Source organism: Hippocampus comes, unplaced genomic scaffold (assembly GCF_001891065.2).
Source record: "Hippocampus comes isolate QL1 unplaced genomic scaffold, H_comes_QL1_v1.1 scaffold123, whole genome shotgun sequence".
Taxonomy (NCBI): Eukaryota; Metazoa; Chordata; class Actinopteri; order Syngnathiformes; family Syngnathidae; genus Hippocampus; species Hippocampus comes.
In genome coordinates, this window is record NW_017804997.1 from 621,180 (window position 1) to 647,256 (window position 26,077).

At 40.4% G+C, this 26,077-nt stretch overlaps 2 protein-coding genes across 8 annotated transcripts in view; one reads left to right on the forward strand and one right to left on the reverse strand.

Annotated features, from left to right (window-relative positions):
• Window positions 1-20,234, forward strand: syk (spleen tyrosine kinase). Of its 7 annotated transcripts, none has more exons than XM_019894390.1 (15): window positions 1-147; window positions 3,487-3,565; window positions 6,540-7,017; window positions 7,112-7,272; window positions 12,257-12,395; window positions 12,719-12,800; window positions 12,893-12,939; window positions 13,949-14,011; window positions 14,094-14,184; window positions 14,575-14,734; window positions 16,873-17,082; window positions 17,731-17,920; window positions 19,268-19,408; window positions 19,645-19,757; window positions 20,017-20,234. In XM_019894390.1, the coding sequence occupies exons 3-15, from the start codon at window positions 6,616-6,618 to the stop codon at window positions 20,087-20,089; spliced, it is 1,872 nt and encodes a 623-aa protein (XP_019749949.1). In that variant the 5' UTR covers window positions 1-147; window positions 3,487-3,565; window positions 6,540-6,615; the 3' UTR covers window positions 20,090-20,234. The 7 variants fall into 7 exon arrangements, with proteins under 7 accessions (XP_019749949.1, XP_019749986.1, XP_019749971.1 ...); XM_019894412.1 differs by lacking the exon at window positions 1-147 and adding an exon at window positions 4,188-4,402 and having other exon boundaries at window positions 3,412-3,569; XM_019894405.1 differs by lacking the exon at window positions 1-147 and adding an exon at window positions 4,184-4,402 and having other exon boundaries at window positions 3,412-3,565.
• Window positions 20,235-20,433: 199 nt separating this feature from the next.
• auh (AU RNA binding protein/enoyl-CoA hydratase) overlaps window positions 20,434-26,077 on the reverse strand; it is a 30,745-nt gene continuing 25,101 nt past the window's right edge. Inside the window, exons 7-10 of the mRNA XM_019894438.1 lie at window positions 24,676-24,863; window positions 24,496-24,546; window positions 22,989-23,036; window positions 20,434-21,493 (exon numbers count right to left, since the gene is read on the reverse strand). Coding sequence (XP_019749997.1) covers window positions 21,416-21,493; window positions 22,989-23,036; window positions 24,496-24,546; window positions 24,676-24,863 — 365 coding nt within the window. The 3' untranslated portion in view covers window positions 20,434-21,415. The remainder of the gene's footprint in view (window positions 21,494-22,988; window positions 23,037-24,495; window positions 24,547-24,675; window positions 24,864-26,077) is intronic.

Genomic DNA, 26,077 nt, shown 5'->3' on the forward strand with positions numbered 1-26,077 from the left:
GCACCAGTGATGGGGATGCCACTTCTTCTCCGCTCCGTTTACATCACACAGTTCAAGACGTCTCACGGACGAATTAGAATATGATTTTTTTACCGAGATGAATCGAATGCCAAGCGGACCAAAATGTCGGGGACTGCATTCCATGACGTGAGTATGACCTCTATTCTCATAAAACTGTTTATTTCACAAGGCCATCCGCCAGATGTCAGTCGTTTCCCAGTTAAACGGGCCACGGGTGGCGCAGCAACGCTGGCAAGTACATGCATTGGAAATATGACAGAAATAAGAGGAGGCGAGAAATGATCGTTACCAAAACATGTAGAAAATATCCAAAGACGTGGAACGTGACACATTTAATTGACATTCACACTAGGCAAATCAACACACGTTAAGACCGATTCAAGTGAGCTTTTGTCATTTACCGTGTTGTACTGTATCTTCCAATTATGCACTGTCAAGGAACGTAAAGCCTGGAGCACAGCACTTATAAGACAATTGTCTTAATAATTTAAATACACACTTACTTTAGATCAGAGTTTGCCAACCAGTGTGGTGTGGTAATGCTCAATGAAAAAATAAGGTGTTGCAGCAGGAAATTATCCAGTTTCAGTAACTGGTCCAAAAAGGACTCATTTACGACAAATAATGTGTCTTTCTTTATTTGTCTATGACGTATAGTAATAGGCAGAAAAATTAAATCCACTAGTTATCAATAAACATGTGTAGGCTATCCACTTTTTGTGACACCCAGTATGCTTCCATGGAAAGAAAGCATGAGGTTAATTCACAGACTAATGAGCCAGCATCATTCAGCAGCAGCTAACAAATAAAATTAAAACAATAATCAGATTTTTCTGCTTTAAATAAACATTTGCAGTGGGTATAAAATGGCAGATGGAGGAAGTGATGATCCTCAGTTGCTTTCGGCTGAGGCTAACTTGACAGATGGCGTGCGACTGGGAGGTCATGATTTAGGAAAGATGAGCATGTGCAGTGGCTATTCAAAGTCTACTACACACCACTGTTTAAATATAAAAGGCGAAAGCAAGATAAATAATTAAAAACAGGAGGAGTAAAAATAAACAACGAGCACAGCATACATCCGCTTTCATAACTAATTGCCCCACGGGGATAAATAAAGTTTTCTGAATTTGAATCTGAATAACTGAGGATTTGACATGTCGAGTTAAAAGTTGTTATAATGCCCAGGAGACCTTGTCTGCTTTTACATACCTTGATCTCTTGAGTTTTGGGTTTTTGTTTTGTATCCAGGCATCGATTTTCTGTAAAATTTGGTTGGGATTCCAAATTGTAGGTATTAGTCCACTCAAATCCATTTATTTTACACATGCAGTCAGTGTTTCTTTTGAAGATCACGACAGTCAGTGTGTACGGTATGTCGTGTCATTTATGTACAGTAATCCAATGCTTCAATTTTTTAGAAGTAGTAATGACCAGATTTGAATACTTATCAGTTATCAGTACAAATGTCTCAAGAGTTTTTGGTTGTTTTTTTTTTTTTTGCATGGGTTCAGTGATCATATCCGAACAAGCGGTCAATTTTGTGACTTTTCTGTACTGGTGATTCCATTCCTCTCACCTCAAAGTCAGCTGGGACAGGCTCCATCCTATCACCCAAAAAAACAATAAAATAAATGTTGGGGACTTCCTAACCTTAATCAAGTCAAGTCAAGTATCAAGTACAACTTTATTGTCAAATGTGCATACAGCACAGATTAAATTTCCTCCCTCGTAAACAGACAACAGACAGCAAGATGAGCCGCTGCGGGTGCCCGCGCCGCCATCAAAAGAACACTTAACATAAAATGACAAAATAATACAACACAACACATAAAACAGACAGCCGTGCCAGCTTAACCACTTTTCCTCCATTCACTTTGTTGTTTGAAGCAGTAATAGATGAATATTAAAATTAATAAATTATAAAAAATTATTTAAAAAATTAATATCCATCCAAATCGCAGCTGAAGTTTTAATCATAATAATGCATCAGATTTACAGTATATATATCACGCTTTTCTAGACACGTCACACTGAATATATTATATCATGTACTCGCACTTTCACATTCTGGTGGTGGGAAACTATGTATGTAGCCACAGCTGCCCTGGGGCAGACTGACGGAAATGTGGCTGCTAGCGAGAACCTTCGGTTCCTCCAACCACCACCAAACATTCACACTTAGCCTTACATCAATGTGAGTGACACTGGAGGCAAGGTAGGTCAAAGTGTCTTGCCCAAGTACAAAACGTCACTCGGACTAAGGCCGAATCGAACAGTGGATCCTCTGGACTCTACCTCTGCGACACGGCCACCCCTTTTTTCAATGGGATTAGATCTGGGAGTTTGCTCCTATTATAGTACCCCAAAGTGAGCAGAAACCCAAATTAGCATGCAATTTGATCGTGATTCAAACATACTGAGAAACAGCCAGCCTTATTCTGATCAAGTTAAAAAAAGTTAAGAGTACGTCACCACTATCACCATGGGACTCTTATACGCACACCACACTTTAAAAAAGAGGGATTTCACAGAGGTAAAAGCAAAATGAGGAAGTAAACAGTTGAGGGGTGCAGTGGGGATTGGCATTGATGCATAACATTTTAAATGTCACAGTGTTGTGCAACATTTGCCATTTTATGTGGCAGCAACACTTGAGAGAATGCTCGATCCTTATCAAAACCCTTTTTTAAATTTTTTTTTTTTTTGCAAACTACTTCAGTAAAACAATGTTCCATATTCGAACATAAAATGCAATCATCTTCTAAAAGCATGATAATTATACAGGGTGAACCAAAAAAAAAAAAAAAAAAAGAAAAAAGCCCTCCAATGTAATACCAAAAGTGAAAACTGACCATTGTGAAACCAAATAAAGTCAGCTGGCACTTCCTGAATGGTAAGCATGATTTGGTCACTGCATATTTAAGTGACAGAATTGTGGGTTATTCTAATGTGTAAATGCACTAAAAAATGTGTAATTGTACTCCTTTTTTTTTTTTTTTTTGCAGAAAGGCAACAATGTTATAAACATACATGTTTTTTCTGCACAGTTTTAGCAAATACCACGTCCCTGATTTTCACCCCCCCAAAATTATGTGTTGTTCCATAGCCCAGTGGTTCTCAACTGGTGGGTCGGGAACAAACGGGCCTCAAATCTTTTTAGGTGGCCTGGGAGCAGCTAGTAAAGAAATGACATGTATTTTTATATTTCGGAAAAAAAAACCCAACCAAACATTTGAATCAGTAGATCCTTTCTGTCGTCATAATTCATGTTTCTTTTTTCAGTTGTTCTAATGTCCCTTTGACTGGTTGTGACATGTTGTTCGGTGTTCTTATCAGAAAAGGGGGAAGTAAAAGCATCCATTTGTCAAGGAAGTCTCTGAAATAAGGAAGCTTCAGAGCGCCACCTTACTAATGTGTTCATGTTTCAACGGCAACTACTGTGTCTTCTTTGTCGGTTGCCAGCTGAACTGGACCATGTTACTTGCAGTGTTGGATTGCCTGAAAATGTGAAGAGGACACATTCCTCACAACCGGACATTCAGTAAGTCTAAGACATCTGTTTATTTAATATTTTCTGCTCAGCGGTTTTTATACACCATATAACAAATAATTTTGAGGGATGATGAGTGGGAGATTTCGTGACACTTCATTTTTACCTTTTGTCTCTCTTATTGCACTCTCAGAAAATGAAAATATTATGTTGATATTTCACTGTTGCCAATATTTCTTTTGCTAAGCAAAAATGCTCCAAATTAAGCCGCTGACGCACTGGAAAAAAATTTTAATTTCTTTCTATTAAATTAAGAGAAATCCAATGACTGTCCATCTTTAGTTTTATTCATTTATTTTTTGCAATCCTTAAAAAAATTGTCTTTGCTAGTATTGTAATGTTTTTTTTTTTTTTTTAATACAGCATAATTTAAGGGCGTGCTAATGTGCAAAGGTGACCCTTTACCAGGAACATTTCGTGGAATTGTCAAGCGGTTGTGGGCTGCCCAAATTGGAGTGGATGTTGTTAGCATGGCTCTCTTTGTAACAAGAAACAAATAACTTGTGTTTGCAAGCCGGCATTAAGTCACCCACAGGAAACAAACAGTTTGTTCACCCTTGCTGGAGACAAGTGTTATTATTCCTATTTTTTGTTTGTGAATTGTTTCAGGTAGATGAGACAACAAATCTTTTGTGAGCTGCCCATTTTCACTGTCTGGAAGCAACTTGTTCTGAGATTTAATAACACCACCCCCACACAAAATTTTCTCTGCCCGTGACTTGTCATCTTGGCTCGGTGGGACAGCCATGCTGGGGAGAATCATCGGACTGAAACACACATTTGGCAGCTCCAACAGGCTTTGGTTGAAGGTTTTTGAGCAAGGGACTTGTAAGTGCTCGACAAACATTTGGTCAATATATCTGTTCATTTTCTTTTGCGAAAGGCATGACGGCAGAGACATTATGAGACTTTTGAATGTTCCTCGGCACTGTCGTCGAAATCATCTCACGCCACGTTTTCTGGTTGACTCCTTGAAACTCAACAGGGACTTTCTTGAGGTTGTCATTTTCTGTGATTAGATCCTGAGCGTAAAGAGTTTGCTTGCATGCTTGTTTGTTGTCTAGTGTTGTAATACCTGCATGTAGCTTTCCCAGCTACTGCCATGTACTTCTGTGGATCGATGAGATCTTCCATTCTTTTGATGGAGGTGCCCTTGATGATTTGGTCAGGATTCATGGCACTAATGATACCCCACAGTTGCCTACTCACGTGGGAAGGCATAGGCCCCTAACTTCAGAGGTACCGATCCCGGCTTAAGCCCACATCTGCGCATATGTCACCACAAAACCTCCCTCGTAAAGAGGCCTTGCTATGGTGCAGTTCCTGATGTCACTTCCCTGTACAATCTTCAGGTGGTTTCAAAATGTTACCAGTTTGCTCTCTCTTGACTCCACCACCGTGGCACTGTGTCAAGCAACCCCACCATGTTGTCGATGTGAATTAGCTGCTTTTTACATTCCGCCGACTGCTTGGGAAAGCCCAAAGCTTGATACAGGCCTGTCCCCAGACCTCAGCCTGAAGGTGAATGCATAAAATGCATGGAGGAGGCAATTATTATCAACCCTTTCAGGGACAGCGGTTACTACAGTGGACAGCTTATCAGGTTATCAGGTTACAGGTTGTCATTATTTGTGCAGGAAAGGCTTAATACTGTACAGACAACACCTACTGAGCTCTAGATTTTTTTTAATGCTACTGTACTATTCTCACGCAGCACTGCAGCTCTTAGTCAATAGTCTTAAATGGCGCCCTTTGTGACCACTGTGAGCAAATATTACTAAAAACGACATTTACAAAACAGATACATAGACCCCACCTTGTGTACATCGATGCCGCAGCCACATTGGATAGGGCAAAGTGAAGGGATTTGTGAAGATCCCGTGTTTACTTGCTCCTTGGAGATGTATCATCAAGACAGAGCCCAGGGGATTAAAACTGAACCACTGCTTTTGGTGACATTATGTCATTGCAATTCAATTTTACAAATCAAATTTGCCAATTGTATGACTAACAAAACGACCACATCCAAAATAGCGGATGCACTGACATATCGCTTGATATACAAGCCACCCAGCTCAAGACGGTGTCTGCAGCAGAAGTAGCCTGACTTTGGGGACCACCTTTACGTGGTGTCGGGCTGAACTAAGAGCCCCAGTCAAAGCTATGCAACGTTTTTTTCTTTTTCTTTCTTTGTCCCTTTCACCTCTACTTCTATGTGTATCTGCTCAACAACAACAGCAGCAGAAGTCAGGAAAAAAATGGAAATTAAATTTATCTTCACTTTAGATGTCCAAAGGATTTGTGGCTCCCACGGTTTCTTTCATCCATCTATCCATTTTTATCCTCACAAGGGTCGCTCGGCATGCTGGGGCCTATCCAGCAGTAGGAGGGGGACATCCTGAACTGGTTGATAGCCAATCGCAAGGCACACATAGATGAACAACCACCGACACTCACACCTAGGGACAATTTAGAGCGTTCCATTAACCTGCCACGCATGTTTGGGAATGTGGGAGGAAACCGGAGTACCCGGAGGAAACCCACGCAGGCACGGGGAGAACATGCAAACTCCACACAGGAAGGTCGGAGCCGGAATCAAATCCTGCACCTCTGCACTGTGAGGTCGACACGCTAACCAGTCGACCACCGGGTTGTCCGATTTCTTTTATGAAATGGTTCAAATTGCTCTTTAGTTGGCGAACACAATGAAAAATGTCTCCCTTTGCATCCCGTAATGTGGCTGTGACAGGGCCAATCAGTGCATTTTGTAGAAAAGCGTAAACTCGCCTATTTTCAGAAAACTACACTCAATTGTCACTAAAATTTTGTTTACCAAAATTGGTGTGGTGTTACTTGAACCGGCATCATCCAATGCATTTTGACATTTGTTTCCTTCATTTGAGCTAAATTTAACTGACCACCTGTGAAATGAACTGTATTGCAATAAGATGTATTTGTATTTTAGGTGGATTATATCGTGGTAGTGCACCTGCAACCTTGTGAGTGGACCTTTTGAAGGCAACCACCATCAGTGGACCAAGATGGCCGATAGAGTGAATAGTCTGCCATTCTTCTATGGCAACATTACCAGAGAGGAAGCAGAGGAGTATCTGCAGCAGCCGGGTGCAGGTAGCGGCTTGTATTTGCTACGGCAAAGTCGAAACCACTTCGGAGGTTTTGCCCTGTCTGTGTTACATTCTGGCCGCTGCTACCACTACACCATTGAAAGAGAATCCAATGAAACGTACGCTATTGCCGGTGGTAAAAGCCACAGCAGCCCTATAGATGTGATCGACTACCACTCTCAGGAGATGGACGGCCTTGTGTGTCGGCTCAAGAAGCCCTGCAACAGGCCCAAGAACATGCAGCCTAAGGTGGGGCCATTTGAGGACTTGAAGGAAAAACTGATCCAGGACTATGTAAAGGAGACCTGGAACTTACAGGTGGGACTGCAGTCAATCGTGTAAACGGTTTTGCTTAAGAAGGCATCATGTCATTGTTGAAGAAGAGGGTCTAAATCCTAATTTCTCTGAGCAGGGGACAGCTTTGGAACAAGCCATTATCAGCCAAAGGCCGCATTTGGAGAAGCTGATTGCGACCACTGCTCATGAACGAATGCCGTGGTTCCATGGAAAAATAACTCGAGAGGACTCGGAGCCAAGGCTTCAAAATGGCTCCCGTACAAACGGGAAATTTCTGTGAGTATTTTTTTGCTGATGTCTGTCTTCGCAGTATTCACAGTGAATGCGGGGAGAAAGTTTGATAAATCCAGTTCAAGTTATATTTTATTATCTAAGCAAACATAGCACTTCCATCATCTAAAGCGGTTTCAGCGTGTAAAATACAATGTTTTACAATACAATATTACGATTTATTACAGTAATTGAGTAGACATTTTGCTGACAAATGACGAATGACAGTAAACTTAAAAAAAAAACCTGACCAAACAGACAGGTGTGGATTTTTATCCATCACTGGAATCATCACTAACTGGGTCCCTATCGAAAAACATTCTCAGATGGGCCGCCGTTTCACTGATGACTGTCAAAAACATGGGCCACGTGTCTCGCGTGTTTATTCGTGTGGGGTGAATATAAGCCGGGGTTGCTTCGAGTGGAATGACCGACTATGGGCTCATTGCATGCCTCTAATTGCGTTTTCCTAAGTCCTCGTTCCTCTGTTTACAGGAGAGAGGAGGTAGAAATGTTTTTTACTAATGGTATGATGGCTCCTCAATGTCGTCATTTGATGGAGACGTCAGAATTATCACTATTATCACAAATTATTCATGTCCACTTTATATTTTAAGTGGGATTAAACTCAAATCTGAACATTGTTATGGTTCACAAATTTGCTTTTATGTTGGCATTCGTATTACCTTCGAATGTTTGCCATGAGAAGAGAAATCCACAATCTTTTTTGAGTCTAATATTTTATGTATGTGTATTTATTTGCATATAACTTTTATGGTTATGGTTTTCTGTTAAATATTAGTGAAATGATAAATGTTGAAATATTAGGTATTTCATCTGTGTCTGTAATAAACAGCATGAATGAAATGTACTGAAGATAATGAGATATGAGTTTCAATGTTCACATTTGACTGATTTTTATTCTTTTTATATTTATCATTTTAATCATTCATTGGGCAATCAGTGGAGAGAGACAAGTTTTTTTTTTTTTTGTTTTATTGGTATCTTTTGGAAATTACTTGTGTGTGATATTCTAGTTAAGTAGCTAAGAACAATCAGAGTACAGTCGTTAGTTCAAGTAGTTACAGTATTTTGCACATACAGGACTGAATTGTAAAACATTCTCCATTGTTTCTCTCACCCACTCACTGGGTAGCTGTGAATTTTGAGCAGAGTGGGTTATTTTTGCCCAACCACAAAGAATAGGTGGGAAATGTCAGAAACGGCATCTGTCGTATAATCCGTGTGAAACATATCATGTGAGTGACTTGCTCTGGTAACCCCTGACATGGCAAAATTACTTCTTCTGAGAAAATGTTGGCGATAAAATTCGCATTATTTCTCACCACAGCTATGCTGAAAACCTGGTAATGAATTTCCTGGTAACTTAAGATCATGAGTATGGGTGGTTTTTAACCCTTGTTGGATCAAAATCTTGACCTAACATGCTGGGTCATATCCTCAATCCAATGCATTGAGTTTAAGTAAACCAGCTTTGGCTCAGACTCTTTTGAACCCAGCGCTGGGTGAGCTACTTCACCCATTTCGGGCTACTTTTGACCTAGCAGTTTTACGAGTGCAGTACTCTATTTGCAGAATGCCGTTGTAATGGCCAAATACAATCTAAAGCTATTGTTCTGTCTTAATCCAATGAGATTTGGTTTCGAATGTAAAACTTTTGCAACCTCTCCAACAGCTACGAACCATTTTCCACTCAATGTGAGTGTGAATTGTTATTTGTCCATGTTTTGGACATTATATTGGTTGGCAACTAGTCAAGGGTGTACAGTAACTCACAATAAATGCCTGGTTAAAAAAACAAACAAAAAAACCCATCTTAGACCCACATGGTTATGTTGTGTTTTAGTTCTGCTGACGCCAGCAAAAGAAAACAGCTGCAACAGCTGCCCAACTTGGGAACGACTTCCAAGCGGTGTTGGGCGTGTCAACAGCCGACAACTGGGTCTGCAGGTACCCGGGTCGCTGCGGCTTTAGGAGCCGCTTTGGGACCCAGTTGGAGGTTGCTCAACAGCAACAGCAACAGCAACAGCAGCAACAGCTGAAGTACACCAAAGCAGCAAAGACTCAAACACTCAACCCTTAAGTTAATGGGCAACCCACTCTATCAGCTATGCCAGGGGTCGGCAACCCAAAATGTTGAAAGAGCCATATTGGACCAAAAAAACAAATATGTCTGGAGTCGCAAAAAATTAAAATTATAATGAAGGAAACACATGCTGTTTGTAGCTATATTAGCTATATTAGCCTACAATCAAAGTGACTAGGTTGGCTACTAATACACAATGAGACTTCATGATTAAATGTTGTTTTTTTTCCCTGCAGTGCATCCTGTAGTGCATGGGTGCCCAACCGTTTTTGACCGAAGATCTACTTTTCGATCAAGTAGCCTACCGAGATCGACCCGTTACTGCACACGCCCATACGTACACACTTACACATGCATGCTGAGGCATGGCTCGCACTTTTGCAGCGTTAACTATCGTTGCTCACGTGTACAGTTTAAAAATGCTCCTCTCTGCCCTCCAGATTCCCATTCTCTGCCAGTACCCTCGGTGAATTGTACATGAAATGCCGTATATTAAAAAAAAAAATAACAGCCATCTGTCTGGTACCCCACCCTGCTAATAGAAACGTGTCACAGGCTGTGACGCAAATTTTCATTGACAGAAATGTTGAAATGTAATATTTATTCTACACATTTTTACAGCATTGGAAAACGTTAAGAATGTTTGTGTCATGTTCGTCCTCCTACAGAAACCATATTAAAATATATTTCCCTCTCCCATCTTTTTCCATTTTCAAACATTTTTGAAAAAGCTTCAGGGAGCCACTAGGGCGGCAATAAAGAGCCACATGCAGCTCCGGAGCCGCAGGTTGCCAACCTCCGAGCTATGCCAAAGCCACCCAGCAAGTAGCTGGTAGCTGGTGACACCAGGAAGACCAGCTGGTCATCAGCTACCACCAGCCTTTGGGCCCCAGCAACATGCGGGTCCTGCTTGGCAGCTTTGGATCAGTTGGTAGATTGGGTTGCTCAGTGACCAGTTGTTTGAATCTTGGCGGTTTTGATTTGCTTTTTTCGCTGCCGCTGTTTTGCTCTTGCTGGTGAAACCAGCAAAACCAGCATGAAAACCCAACAAAACCATGCTGGTCTATGCTGTTTTCTTTTTTCAGCAGGGTAGTCACTGACGGTGTGGTGGCACATACGCCTGACTCCGGTGCAAAGAGTGTGTGTTCAGTTGACACTCAGTGATGGATGGGAGTGAGAATAGATGTCAGTCTCTAAATGTGCCGTGTAGCGACAAGTCCAGGTACCACAACGTGGTCATTGACAGTTGTTGTTTGATATACAGTATTTAACGCTTTCAGGGACAGCGGTTATGACAGTGGACAGCTTATCATTTTATCAGGTTATAGGGTGCATGAAAGGGTTAATAATTGCAAGGGAATATATACTTGATTGAGGCTTAAGTATTCCCCAAATTCACATCCTTAAATTGTACTTGGATTTACAGAGTACAACGTACAGTGTATAACATGGTAGCACATAGTGGAGTACATTTCTTCCTTTTTTTTGGAGCACACAATGAGAAGTATGTTTTACCGCTCATGCTTCAGTTGAGAAAAGGTTGTGGTCGGCTGAAGAAACAGATCACACAAACACATATAGGCGGACAGGCGGTTTCCGCTCAGCGCTTCCTGAAATAGCCATAAAAGAGGAAGAATGACAGTACGCAAAGATGTGACTGTTAGATCTCTTATGTCACCAACTACCCCAAACTGTTTTACATTTCCAAAATGTCTGATTTGATTGAAACACATGATATGTCTGAATCCTCTTGACAATGGATTTAGACCAGGGGTGTCAAGCAAATTTTTGTCGCGGGCCACTTTATAGTTATCGGTCCCTCATTGAGGCGTTATGGCAGCAAAATTAAATAAATGTTTATTTGTCTTATCACTTTATTACATATCCATCGATACATTTTCTGAGCCACTTATCCTCACATGGGTCGCAGGACATGCTGGAGCCAAACCCAGTTGTCTTCGAGCAGCAGGCGGGGTGCACTGTTTACCAGTCAATTGCAGGGCACACATAGAGGAACAACCATCTAGGCTCACACTCATGCCTAGGGAGAATTACCATTAACCTGCCACGCATGTTTTTTTGGAATGTGGGAAGGAAACCGGAGTACCCGGAAGAACATGCAAACTCCACACAGGAAGGCCGGAGGCGAACTTGAACCCTGCACCTATGCACTGTGAGGCCGACGCGCTAACCAGTCGACCACTGGGCCGCCCTGTCATCACATATACACAACAAATTGATGGCTTACTACTTTTGAAATCCGAAGTCAAATGAAAGTTTTTTTAGTGCAATATGACATTTTAACATTTTGGTAGATTTAAGCAAATGTAATGGAAGTTGACACATGATTTGCTTTTGCGGGCCAGATACAATAATATGGTTGGCTGCATCTGGTCCCCTGGGTCTTGAGTTGGACACCTGTGATTTCACCAGTCTTACACTTACTAACACAGGGGTTATCAAGAGAAAGACTGCAGTCCCCACCCAGACACTTACTTTCTAAGATACTGTATATTGTTTGATCATTTTGATGAGCTCTTATAACGTACCTCGGGTCCATGCACTGCAACAGAATTTTCTCTCTCCAGAGGGGCTGAGGAGGATTTGACCGTCATTTAGGGAGGCTTCACTTACTTTAGAGGTTCTCTCATTTTCAAATAAAAGTATGGATATAAAAATATAACAAAACTATAATACACGCTAGTGGTGTTTGTATACACTGTTCAGAAAATAAGTGACTACTGTATCAAGGTTATGGCTTTTTCGTTCATTCCAGAAAAATGTTTCGTAATACAGTACTAGCTGGCAGATGAACCAAAGCTTTTTCCTATTGTTTTGATTTTTTTTCTCCTATTCCTTCCCTTGATTTTCTTCTGTCTTCAGCATCCGCCAGAGGGATGTGAATGGATCCTACGCTCTTTGTTTATTACATGAAGGAGAAGTGATGCATTACCGCATTGACCAGGACAGAGCTGGCAAGCTCTCAATTCCAGACGGCAAGAAGTTTGACACTCTTTGGCAGGTTAAAAATGTCTTTCTGATTTTGTAGCACATCCTTGTCAAAAATGTCAGTATTTTATGAATGGATGTAATCAAAGTTGCATTTCCACTGACACAAAAAACGCTGGATTCCTTCTCGAAAACAGCTGACTTTTGTCTCAAGTGTCATCCATCATAGACTCCTACCACTAGCAATTTCCTCCCTTGAGAACTTTCAATGGATGCCAAACAGAGCATGAGAAAGCAAACATTTTTTTATTGCCTTGAAGAGCCCAACATTTTTTAGAGATAAAATGTTATATTTTTGTTGTATAAAATGGTCGTAAAACTCTCTCTCTCCACCAGCTGGTGGAACACTACTCATATAAACCAGATGGCCTGCTGCAAGTTCTCACTGAAACCTGTCCACAACCTGATGGAGATACAGGTACAAACATATGTATACGAAGCTGCTCTAAAAGTACATAAAACATAAATTGGTATGCTCTTCACATGTACCCTTGTTCTCCTGTCTTTTAGGACAGTCGCTGCTACCACAGGATACTTCTGGATTTGCTTCTATATTTGTAAGTTTTATTGATGTGCTGTGCATTCTTTGGGTGCCATTCATATATTTGGACCTATTTACATGACAGGACGTTTGTCCCTGACAATCGAAAGTTGTTAGAGGAAATTAAGAAAGGGATTGCAATATGTCCATATGCACTTGCCAACGTTGCAGTTCTGATATTACAGCGGAATGGTTGTACACTACACACGTATACTTTTATTAAAAAAAAAAAAAAAAAAAAAAAATCTAGAAAAAAGCAGCTTCTTAAAGTCCATTTAAATGTGGCACACATGACTTGCATAGAAAGTGTAGAAATGCAGAATAAGGTGGAAGAAACACGAACTTCGACAAGGAGGGGACTGATTTGCTCATTCAGGAGGTCGAAGCACGCAAAGTACGTATTTATAGAACTGCAAGCAGACCTCAACGGCAGATGACATTAAATTGGCCGGAGGAAGTTGCGACTATTCCTCCTATGGGACACAGAGAACCACTGTCCAGCGTAGGAAGTGGTTTTGTACCGTTTGCCATATTTATGAATGAGATACAATAACATCAACAGAAGAAATATAATCCGTTCGCCGGGACACCCAAATAGGCGCAACGCGGACTGCCAAATTCCCAAACACGGAAAACTAGATTTGCCCAGGCCCAAAAATGGATTTGGCCCAGTTTTTACGCCGAGTGAAAAAGTTCATTTGAACTGACTTCAGTGGTAAGGCATGTTTAAATTATCATAAATAGTTGGAGGATTCCCAGTGAAAACTGTAGCAGCCTCCAAAACATTTCCCTCTCAATGATTACAAATGAGCATTATGTTTAAATTCATTGCGCGGCGGATGAATAATCAGCTTCAGTGGGGTTCTTGAAACGCTCCAGTATGTGCCACTAACAATGTGTATTTGCTTCATTGACTACTGTTAAATGTAAAATTTTGTCAAAATAGGTGTTCATTACACTGAAAAAAATGGATTCTTTGTATGACACACATTCATAACCTCTCTGACTTTGACTTTGTTTTTCAGCAAAATGCAGCAGGGGGATTTCTTGCCAAAATCAAAACTGTTCCCAAACCTGGCCGACAAAAGGTGATCGAACACACCTGCCGCCTTGCCGTAAAGCTGCTGCTACCCGCTTTCATCCTTGTACCTTCATCTCTTATGACCTCAGAGCCGTGGATCTCGACACGAAAACAAAGACTCCAGTACTCCCAATCCCTATGACGCGCAACTGCCAATCAACAGTCGGGAGGTAACCATAGGTGTGTATGTGTATATAATATTATCTTCTTACTGTAGGACAACCACTTCATTGACAGTAACAATTCTACTGAAACAAAAGCATTAGCAGTTCAGTAAAAGATTTTCTGAGACACATTAGATATTTTAACCCTGTCAGGGACAGCGGTTACTACAGTGGACAGCTTATCATGTGATCAGGTTACAGGTTATCATTATTGGTGCATGAAAGGGTTAAAAGGGATAGTATATTATTATACTCTAATATGGTTTTTGTTGGTGTTGTGGGGGAATAAATCATAAGCAAAAAAAAAAAAAAAAAAAAACCCTCCAAAATACACTTCCTTATATCAGTACAAGAGTGGCACAAGTGTTCAATCATTATGATTAATGCTAAGTTATTTCTCTGCCAGAGTCGTTGCCGATGGACACACCGGTATATGACAGAACGTATGCAGACCCAGATGAGCTGAGGAACTCCATCGTGAATCATAAACAGCTCATCCTGGAGAATGAAGAATTGGGTTCAGGGAACTTCGGTACAGTCAGGAAGGGCATCTACAAGACGAAAATGCAAGCAACATTTTTCATACATCCATGCTTTTCTTCTTTGACTGTATCCCTGTGGCACTTCTCTTGGATTGTTTGGCAATGTGAAGATTATCAAGTTTTTCAAGATTAATAATTGAGGAATATAATAAGCGGCCTGTTGGTCAACTGCACCTTGGCCTCACAGTGCCGAGGTGCAGGGTTCGATCCCGGCTCCGGCCTTCCTGTGTGAAGTTTTCATGTTCTCCACGTGCCCGGATGGGTTTTCTTCGGGTACTACGGTTTCCTCCCACATTCCAAAACATGCATGGTCGGTTGAGCGAAAACTTTAAATTGTCCCTAGGTGTGAGTGCGAGCACGAATGGTTGTTCATCTCTGTGTGCCCTGCAATTGGCTGGCAACCAGTTCAGGGTGTCCCCGGCCTACTGCCCAAAGACAGCTGAGATGGGCTTCAGCATGCCTGTGACCCTGGTGAGGAGAAATGGATTAGAAAATGGATGGATGGATGAAATTTGCTAATATATTTTCTGTGTGTGAAGGCACACAGACTCCAAAGATAGGTACTAAAAAAAGAGCAGTTTTTTTAAACTCAATTTTCTGCAATAATAGTGGTCAATGGAAAACTTATCCAAAATGTTACATCAATTAAAGCTGCAGCACAGTTAACTACTAAACCCAAATGGTGGGCAATACATTTGGTAGCAGAGCCTCTACATGACTTAATCCACATCCTAATACAGCCACAATCACATTGCAATTACAGAAACTCAATTCATTGATATTTATAGAGCACTTTAAAACAACCATTGTTGCATACAATGTGCCGTCGTCCGTGGCGTGAAAATGGATCATCCAGCTAAAACAAAGGAAACAGCACAAAACACTAAAACAATACAGACTCTCATGCTGAGTCAAAAGCCATAGAATAAAAATGTGTCTTAAGATGAGAATCCATGAATGCGAGACAAAACAATGCAATAGCTCTCATATTGTCTGGAGCAATTCGGAATCGATAATGTGGCAAAAACGGAAAACAAGAAAAATCCATCATACTGACCAGAGATGCTTCCACCCATCCATTTTCCGAGCCGCTTTATCCTCACAAGGGTCGCGGGGTGTGCTGCAGCCTATCTCAGCTCTCTTCGGGCAGTATGCATTAACATTGTTACACCTATATATATATATATATATATATATATATATAAATATACACACATATATATTTATACATTTTTTTTTTTGTGCAATATTATTCACGTTGGTGAAGCATGATTTTAATGCATGCAACCAACATCAATACTTTCTTATTAGTCAATACAACAGACTCTTTTTTTCAGTGTTGGTGGCAGTTTTCACTTGGATAATTTTAATACACCATCCATCCATTTTCTGATCCACTTCAAGGGTCGCGAGTATGCCGGAGCCTATGCCAGCTGTCTTCGGCAGTAGCCAGGGGACACTCTGAACTGGTTGCCAGCCAATCGCAGGGCACACAGAGACAAACAACCATCCACGCTCACACTCATACCAAGGGACAATTTAAGATAAGATATCCTTTATTTGTCCCACACTGGGGAAATTTACAGTCTACAGAATTTAGTGTGTTCAATCAGCCTGCCATGCATGTTTTTGGAATGTGAGAGGAAACCGGAGTACCCGGAGAAAACCCACGCAGGCCCGGGGAGAACTTGCAAACTCCACACAGGGAGGCCGGAGCTGGAATTGAAACCCGGTACTGTACCTCTGGACTGTGAGGTCGATGCGCTAACCACTGGACCACCGGGCCGCCCCAGAGATGCTTATTAAATGATTATTTAATGTATTTATGTGTGCAGATTGCTGCAGATGTTATTCTAGTTGAACTTTTTTTTTTTTTTTTGCTAACTCACTGGCCTTTGAAGGACTACCAGGAATTTTAAAGGTGGGTGGCTGAAGAAACAGTCCACTTTCGAATGTATTTTAAAATACATTCGCCAGTACTGCTGTACAAAAAATTATAACGGTCATTTACAGAAGTGAAAACAGTGCAGTTTGGCAATAAAGTTCAAGGAACAATTTTTAGAATTTGGGTAGGTCAGTGCTGCTATTAGTGTTTAGCTCATCAGAGAAGGCCTTGTTGACTGTGATGGCGCACCACTGACTTAATCCACCTTGTACATTAGGACAAATCAGCCAGTTGCCGTGAAAATCCTGAAGAACGATGAAAGCGGCACATCACTTCGGGAGGAAATGCTGCGAGAAGCAAATGTCATGCAGCAGTTGGACAATCCTTATATTGTGCGGATGATCGGTATCTGCGACGCAGACAGCCTCATGCTAGTCATGGAGCTGGCCGAGCTGGGGCCACTTCACAAGTTCCTGCAGAAAAACAAGTATGTTTTCTCATCTGTATTCTCCAAGATTAACTTCCGTGGGCTTTGTTCACATTTGTGCTGGTTTTCCTCCAACATGGTAAACAGAAACATCTATGACAACATACCAAATAATAGAAGTAAAATATTTGAAATGCCTTCAAGTGATGAACTGATGGATTCAGAATTTGATGTTAAAATTCTGGAAAATTATGTCTCCTAAGTCACAAGACCTCAGTTACGGTTGTTGTTTTATCTGTTTGTTTTTTTTTTTTTTTTTTTTTTTTAATATTTTTTTTTTTTTTTTTTTTTGCCCCTCAACCCGAGGTGTGTGGGTGGTTTTTACCGTATTATATATATAAAACGCACTATAAGGCGCACCGTAAAGCATTCAATTAAAAGACAACAGCGCGCCTTACAATCCGATGAACCTTATATGTGGATGGATATTCTGATTTCTTGGACGTAGTATTTTAAATGTTCTGTAAAGCGCTTTGTTACAGCTGCAGCATTTGTGAAAGCGCTATATAAATAAAGCTGTATTTCTTTTAGTGTAGCTCCATATAGTGGGTGCATAACGCAATGGCAGCCACTATTGTAGCTTCTATCCTATGCACCTTAAAACGTGGTGCACCCTTTATATGAAAACAGTTGATTGTTCTTCCACAGGCAAACAAGCATTGCCAACATCACGGAGCTGGTGCACCAGGTGTCCATGGGGATGAAGTATCTTGAGGAGCATAACTTCGTCCATCGAGACCTTGCTGCGAGGAACGTGCTGCTCGTAACACAGCACTATGCCAAAATCAGTGACTTTGGTCTCTCCAAAGTAGTTGCAGAGGACCAGAACTACTACAAGGTAACTGCAGACTCTGGTTGGGAATTTAAAAAAAAAAAAAAAAAAATTAAAAGTCTTTCTGACTGGCCGGTACAACTATTATTTAAATTCTAAAGAGCTTTTAAAAAAAAAAAAACTGTATTCTTCATATATGAATTAACAATGCAATATTTAAAAATGTGCTTTTTTGTTACTATATTCTGCATTGTTCCAACATTTGTTGTATTAATGGCAATAATAACTAGCGGTACATTGTCATGGCACTACAGTATCGGACGTGCGAACCACCAGTACGGTGGTTTCTAGATTATTCAAGGATTGTGTTTTTGATAAAACTGGATAGAATAGAATGACAAGATGCAAGGATTGCAACTCAAAGTGAGATGCCTCTAACATCTTAACTTCACCCATCACTGTAAAACCCACAAAGAAAGGTAAGCTAGGCTAACTCCAAAATTTAGCTTACTCACATTTGTATAAACACGGACTGAGCTTCGTATTGGTTGTAATTGAAAAGAAAATAATGTAGCATCATAGACAATACAGAGACTGGTTTTGGAACTATTGAAAAAGAAAAAAAAAAAAAAAAAAAAAAAATGGCTATTGTGGCGGATATGCTTAAGTGTAAGTAAAACTCTTAAAACGCCCATGTGTTTTTCATTTGCTTCATCCAATTAGTGACTTGACTCAACTTGCTTGAAACTTTAAGATTAAATTTGTGTCTGAATTATAACTTGCTCGTGTGGTGTGACTTAATAAAAGGGCTCTGAAAAAGTGTTTGGGTCCTCCTAAAATTGATCGTAGTTTGTCCTCACTTTAATGGTTGAGATCACCAAACAAATAAAGACAGATTTCCCCTCAAAATGTGATGTGCCACTGTTATAATTCAAGTTATAACAAGGAGCATGTACTTTTTCCACAAAGGGCCAGGTTGCATTGAAAATGTGCATCGTCTTTGTTCTCTTTATGTTATTTCAAGAAAATTGCAACTCCGGTCGCCAGTCGTTGCTCTAGTCCGATAGTGTAGGCATATACATCCATAACAGTTCCAGATGAGATGAATGTCAGACGATACAGATAAAATGTACAAAATAACCATCTTGTACAAATGTACAAAATAAATTTCTTCATACTTATTTCCCATGACATAAACAATACATTAGATGCAGTCAGTTTAAAAAAAAAGATTGGTGGTCCTAACTGTGGCTAATATGGTTCTTAGTCACGGTATGTAGTAGATCAGGTTCTTACAAGATAAAACTATGCCAACTCAAGTAAGACACTAACACTATAAGAAAGCTGATAGATGTTAAGAGGCCGAATGGCCTCACCTCTTTGTGATTGACGATGATGTGAATGTTCTTACAGGCAAAGGGCCACGGGAAGTGGCCGCTGAAATGGTATGCTCCAGAGTGTATCAATTACTTCAAATTCTCAACCAAAAGTGACGTGTGGAGCTTCGGGGTGCTCATGTGGGAAGCGTACTCTTACGGAGAGAAGCCATACAGGGTATGAATTGAAAGTGTCCCATAAATGGTGCTTCATAATGGTAGCGAGAAAGATTTATATTCTGGCTGTGTGGTCATTTCTTCCCTGCTCACAGCAGGCCTGAAATGAATTCACAATTGCCTTGTGATTCCAAAGAAATACTCATGTCATTAAATCACGCACAAACGTTGTGCTCCAGGTAAGAGTGAGGTAACTTGATTGTGCCTCATGTCATCTTAATGTCGTACTTCTCACAGGGAATGAGAGGAAATAACGTTTTGCAATTGATTGAGAGTGGAATGCGGATGGATGCCCCGCCGAACTGTCCGGAAGAAATGGACAGCCTCATGAAGACTTGCTGGACGTATGAGTAAGTAACAAAAAAAAAAAACAAACAAAAAAAAGTCATCCGTCAGATAATTTTGATGGCTGGAGGATGAAGAAAATTGGATACACAAAGTGCAGAAGAAAAATAAGAACGATAACAATTGCATCATGGACTGTGCGCGAGCCCCTCGTTCATGTTTCCAATCAATCTGTGTGCTTCATCTGCAACTGAGAAACACGTCTTCACATTTTCAAGAATTCCTATTGAAAAAAGACCCTTGTTTTTTTTTTTTTTTTTACAGGGTGGAGAAAAGACCTACATTTGCTGTTATCGAGCAAAGACTACGGCGGTATTATTACGACATTGCACAATGAATAGCCACACCAATGTTGTACAAATCTAGAAAATAGATAAATCATTGACTTCAACTGGAGATCTGTTAATTTCATACCGAACCATTGTACATTAAAATTAGGAAGAAATACATTTTCTGATTCTGCAATAAAACAAATCACAATACACCTCATTTTTAATTGTCTTAAATATATTCCATGTATACCTCTTGAGTCCACTAAACCTAGTGATGGCCCTCCATCTGATGCTAGCTTGCCGCTAACTAGTTAGCTGCCATATGCTTGCTAGCAATGATCAAAAGTTGTCAAAAGTTGTCAAACATGTCTCGTTTCCATATTACATGAGTGGTTGATTTCATCACAACTGAATGTGTCAGATGTTTTATTTTGCCATCTGGGTTGCGCCACACTACAGAAGGATAACAAGCATTGACAGTACAGATGAGTATGAGGTTTAAGTACAGTACTGGAGCTATGAACAAAAGGACTGCTACCTACAGAAATGAATGAACCGTACAGAATAAAAGGTCATTTGTCACAGGTGTCTGGTCGAAACCTCCCATGTCACAATTTGGTAAATCGAATATTTTTTGACGATACTATTGGTCAGTCACCACATAGGTGTGGTCCTTTTTCCAAATGGATTGTAGAAAATGGCTTGTTCCCTTTGACGCCAGGGATATATTATTTTTCGAACAGTGTGCAGCGTAGATTTTGTGACAGTTAATATGGGACAGGGTACAGACACAAGAAGGCTTTCTCTTCCACAATTAATGAACCCATGAGCACCTTAAGGCGGGTGGTATGAGCATACTGAGTGTTCAATGTGTCCAGCTTACTCATTTTACTCCAACGCTTGCCTCTGTGTAGTGTTTGAGAGTGAATGTTGCGTTGAGTGAACGAAATCAGAGGTCAAGTGAAGATTGATGAGACCACAGTCCGAGAGCAATCTTTGTTGATTTAGTAGGCTTTGGTTTGCGGAATGGCTATGGCAATTCTCAGTTCACGTTTCTGATCAATTGAAACCCAAGTTTAAAAAAAAAAGTTTACACATCATTCAGGAAGCAGGAACAAAATCAGACCAATTCATGGCTTTTTGGATTGGGTACACTACAGTGGTAAAAAGCAATCGCTGGACATTGCTTGGACAATATGGTACACTCCTTAACATGATAGCTATTCCAATGTAAAGCACTGAGCAAACAGTATCAAACATCAGCCTGTCCTTCAGGTATTGTGCTGGCGAATGCACTGACATGTACAATTTCCCCTCGAAGCTTTTTGGAAGCAGTGGTGCAAGAACTTAAGGCAGAAGAACTCTTGGAACGCTTTTGGGAGCACGACGACTCACTCGCCCTTGTACTGAGGATGCCTCTTTTCCTTGAATGCAGCCAAACCCTCCAGTCGATCTTTGGTTGGTATCACCTTTGAAACAAAAATATATCAAGACTGTACCCCTCGACTGTTATATTTTTTGCATCCGAGTCCAAGTCACTTGATTCTAAGTATACAGAGTCCTGATCCGATACCTACAATATGCAATGCAATGAAGAAGAAAAAGAAGACCACATCCAAATCGTCTCGGTTATCTTAATTACCGTATTTTCCGCACTATAAAGGCACACCTAAAAGCATTCAATTTTCTCAAAAGCCGACAGCGCGCTTTATAATCCAATGCGCCTTATATATGGATCAATATTCAGATTTCTTGGACGTAGTAGTTTAAAAGTTCTGTAAAGTGTTTTGTTACAGCTAAGGTGGTTGTGAAAGCTCTCTATAAATAAAGCTGTATTGCATTCCTTTCGTGTAGCATCTCGTGGATGCATGATGTAACCGCAACCACTATTGTGGCTTTAATTCAATGCGTCTTATAAAGCGGTGCGCCCTACATATGAAAACAGTTTTAAAATAGGCCTTTCATTGAAGGTACACCTTATCCTCCGTAGCACCTTATAGTGCAGAAAATTATCGTATTATTTTTTATTCTTATTTGAATAAAGGTATCCCAAGATGGCCCCTTTTTATTTTGGCGTACATCAGCAGTGGTTCAAATCAAGTATATAACTAACTATTTTATTCTTGACTTTAGAAATTCAGAAAATTTAAAAATCTATTCTTTTTTTTTAGGCAATACCAATCAGACAAGCTATAGTACTGTATTTAGTACACAACACAGGGGACTAATTAGCAGAGTTGAGAACAGTGCAGCACTTTTAGCCCATTTTATTTTTTTATTATTATTCCTTTTTTTTTTAATGTTGTTTTCACAAATCTGGGATTTGAAGAAGGGTGTGTAGACTAGATCTACCACACATGGAAAATTCCAGATTATTATTTGTAAAAAAAAAAATAAAAATAAAAAAAAAAGTCTAAAAGTTCATGGACACAGTACGAAAAGCATCTTCGCAGTTTACATTTGGTACACAAGAAAATATTCAACAGCAATTGACCTTGTTAACCAACTCAGATCATTCTCACCCTGGTTTGCCGAGTTCAACTTTTGTTCTGACTTATTCCTTGAAAAGATTTATGACCCTTTATATTCTCACACAGATCAATTATTATTCATTTCTTTTTTCAGCCATTTGTACTGCTGTGGGACAAAACAATGATCTGTATTCATAAGAATATTCAACACCAACAATTATTTTCAGACAAATTGAAATTGGACTATTTTCAAAGAAACGGTCCTTTTTTTCAAACTGTATAATCATTTCACGGCATTTAATATGTTTTTGACAGGCCATATTAGAAATTATCTCAAGCATGACAATGTCATACGTCAATAAAAATGGAAACATTTTATATAATAAGACTCACCTGTGATTGCATTTTTCCATAAGAAATGTTGACATTTACAATACTTTCATTAGTATGCGCCAATGTTTGTAACATGACAACATGAAATGATTTTACTCACTTGGGCATAGCATGCCTCTTCAATAGCCAAGCCTGTAGCCAAATCCACCTGAAAGACATCATGGCAACTCTTGTAATCTCACAACTGTGATTTCAACGGAGTCTCCTCAAATGAACTGATTTTGAGCTCTCACATTGCTTTCTTCACCAAATAGCAGGTATTACATGGTTTACCGGTTGACATTGATAAAATATGAAATGGTCGAAATCTAAACCATTTTTATCAGGATATTTTGTGTGAAGGTGAGGGAGCCAGCCGGCACTAAGACAAGCTAAATTTAGCTATGTCTGCGCACAAACGAAAAACAAAGGTGGGTCCAAAGCCATAAGAATAATCTGTCCGTGTTCGACGTAACAGTGGCTCGTTGGTCCGGGGCCGGTGTGCCACTGTTGGGCCAATACCTACTGTCAGACGTTGTCCTGACTGAGCCACTAAATCACCGATCATTCTAGGCCACCCAAAATGGCCTGAAAGCATCATTTCGGATTTGGCTACAGCTTCCATGAGTGCTGATACCTTGAAATAAGAACTCAACTGTATTTATGGAGCACTTTAAAACAACCACTGCTGTATATAAAGTGCTGTACATGGAGCAAAAAAAAAATTCATACAACAAAAACAATAAAATTAATTAATAAGAGATACCGATACTCGCCCATCCCTACGTGATGGTGAACTTTCTGTGGATCCTGCATTATACTAGTTAATGACATGTAGCTGAATTTGCTAAAATTACGTTTTTTTTATGGCCGGTGTCTTCCGAAACAGTTAAAAGGGAAGTCAAAGATGATTTTTAAAAATGTGTTCTATGCACCCCTCACCCCCCACTAGTCCAAACACAGCCGCCTGATTAATATTGTGTAATTTGAATTAAGCAGCAAAATCCACCTATTTTTATCCATCTCACAGGGAAGCCATTTTGCCACTTGCTGTTGACTAAAAATGACATTATAGTTGCTCAAGGTGCAGGTAACGACTCATCACATATGCAATACTAATCAAAACACTGTTTGGACCAGTGGGGCCGCATTGAAAATTTTATTGTAAATAAAATGTGTGACTCGACTTCCTCATTAAATACAGGAATATCACTTATACACATATCATAGCGTGCCCTGCGATTGGCTGATGACCAGTTCAGGGTATACCCCGCCTACTGCCCTAAAACAGCTGGAATGGACGCCAGCATGCCCGCAACAAAGTGAGGAGAAGCGGCTCAGATAATGGATGGAGGGATGGACAAGATATGCTGTACTCTAAGTAAACAAGATTGAAGCCTGAATATTGGACATCGTTATCTTTCATGGCTCTGTGGTGAAATTTTGTGCTAAAAAACAAAACAAAACAGACATCGAAGACGTTTTAAATTGCTATGGGTGTTTTGTCTTGGTCTCTTGCTCGAGTCTCCCACCATTTACCTGTGCTGGAACCAAGTGCTTTCACTTGTTTTTACAGAATGCGGAAGTAGGTTGCGCAAATAGTGGATTGCTGCACATTCCTGCCTTACCTCGATACCCTGATTGATGGCCAGTTTCGCCATCCTGACTGCAATCGGACCCTGTGGAAACAAAAAGAAGATCGAACAGGGGCTTGAAATGTATGACAACATCATTAGAAATACCAAAAAAAAAAAAAAAAGACACAAAATGGTTTCCTTGACAGGTTCGTGTGACGACTGCCCTCTCACCTGAGGGTTAATCTCTCGTGCGAGCTCCAAAGCTCGCAGGTAGGCAGCGTCCCCGTTCTTATTCTGCTCTACAGAATGACTGACCAGACCCAGACGACAGGCCTCTATTCCATCCACCACCCGAGCAGTGTACATCAACTCTTTAGCATGGGACACCCCAATCACCCTGGGGAGACGCTGAGTACCGCCTGCATAGGAAATGGGGCGACATATGATGCGAAATAAAATGTACAAAGACCATTCAAGACTCTTCAATAATGAATTTTATTTATTTATTTTTATATGATTAATGTAAATAATGAATGCAAAGTCATTATCATCAAGAATAAGGGCCTCTAAAGCAGTGTTTTTCAAACTTTTTTGAGCCAAGGCACACTTTCATTGAAAAAATCTCGAGGCACACCACTAGCTGAAAATGTGAAAAAAAAGCTTGTTTTAACAATTAACGTGTTATATTCTTACTATAACCGTTTTTTAATATTGAAGAATGACGTTGGAACAGCTTGAATTGGAATCAAATACACACAAAGAAAAAAGTATTTTATAATCTTTCATATTGTTTCACCGTCGTCCTGCATTCATGCGTCACAAATTCGCTTGTCTCTAGTCTCAACACAAGGCAATTGGCTAGCTGTTGCTGCTCCCTAGCGGTATGGAAGGGTACTACACGATTACTTTGCCGGGTGACAGACCGACAGGCATACAAATTGGATATTTTCCTGCGGCACACCTGACAATGTCGGCACAGGGTTTGAAAAACACTGAATACACAATGAGCCTTCATGATTAAATGTTTTTTTTCCCTGCAGTGCATCCTGTAGAGCAGGGGTGCCCAACATTTTTTGACCGAAGATCCACTATTCGATCAACCAGCCTCCCAAAATCGACCTGTTACCGCACACACGCATGCCAAGGCACGGGACGCACTTTTGCAGCGTGTTAACTATCGTTGCTCACGTGTACCGTTTAAAAATGCTCCTCTCTGCCCTCCAGATTCCCATTCTCTGCCAGTACCCTCGGTGAATTGTACATGAAATGCCGTTTTTTAAAAGAATAACAGCCACCTGCCTGGTATCCCACCCTGCTAATGGAAACGTGTCGCAGGCTGTGACGCAAATCTTCGTTGACAGAAATGTTGAAATTTAATATTTATTCTACATATTTTTACAGCATTGGAAAACATTAAGAATGTTTGTGTCATGTTTGTCCGCCTACAGCAGGGGTGTCAAACTCATTTCACATTGTGGGCCACATACGGACTCGGTAGATGTCAAGTGGGCCGAACCATTAACATTATACCATACTGTGCTAAATATTCATTCTGTGTCTTTAATGCATTTTTTTTCACTTTTAAATGATCCCGCGGGCCGGATCGAACCTCCTTGGGGGCCGGTTCCCGCCC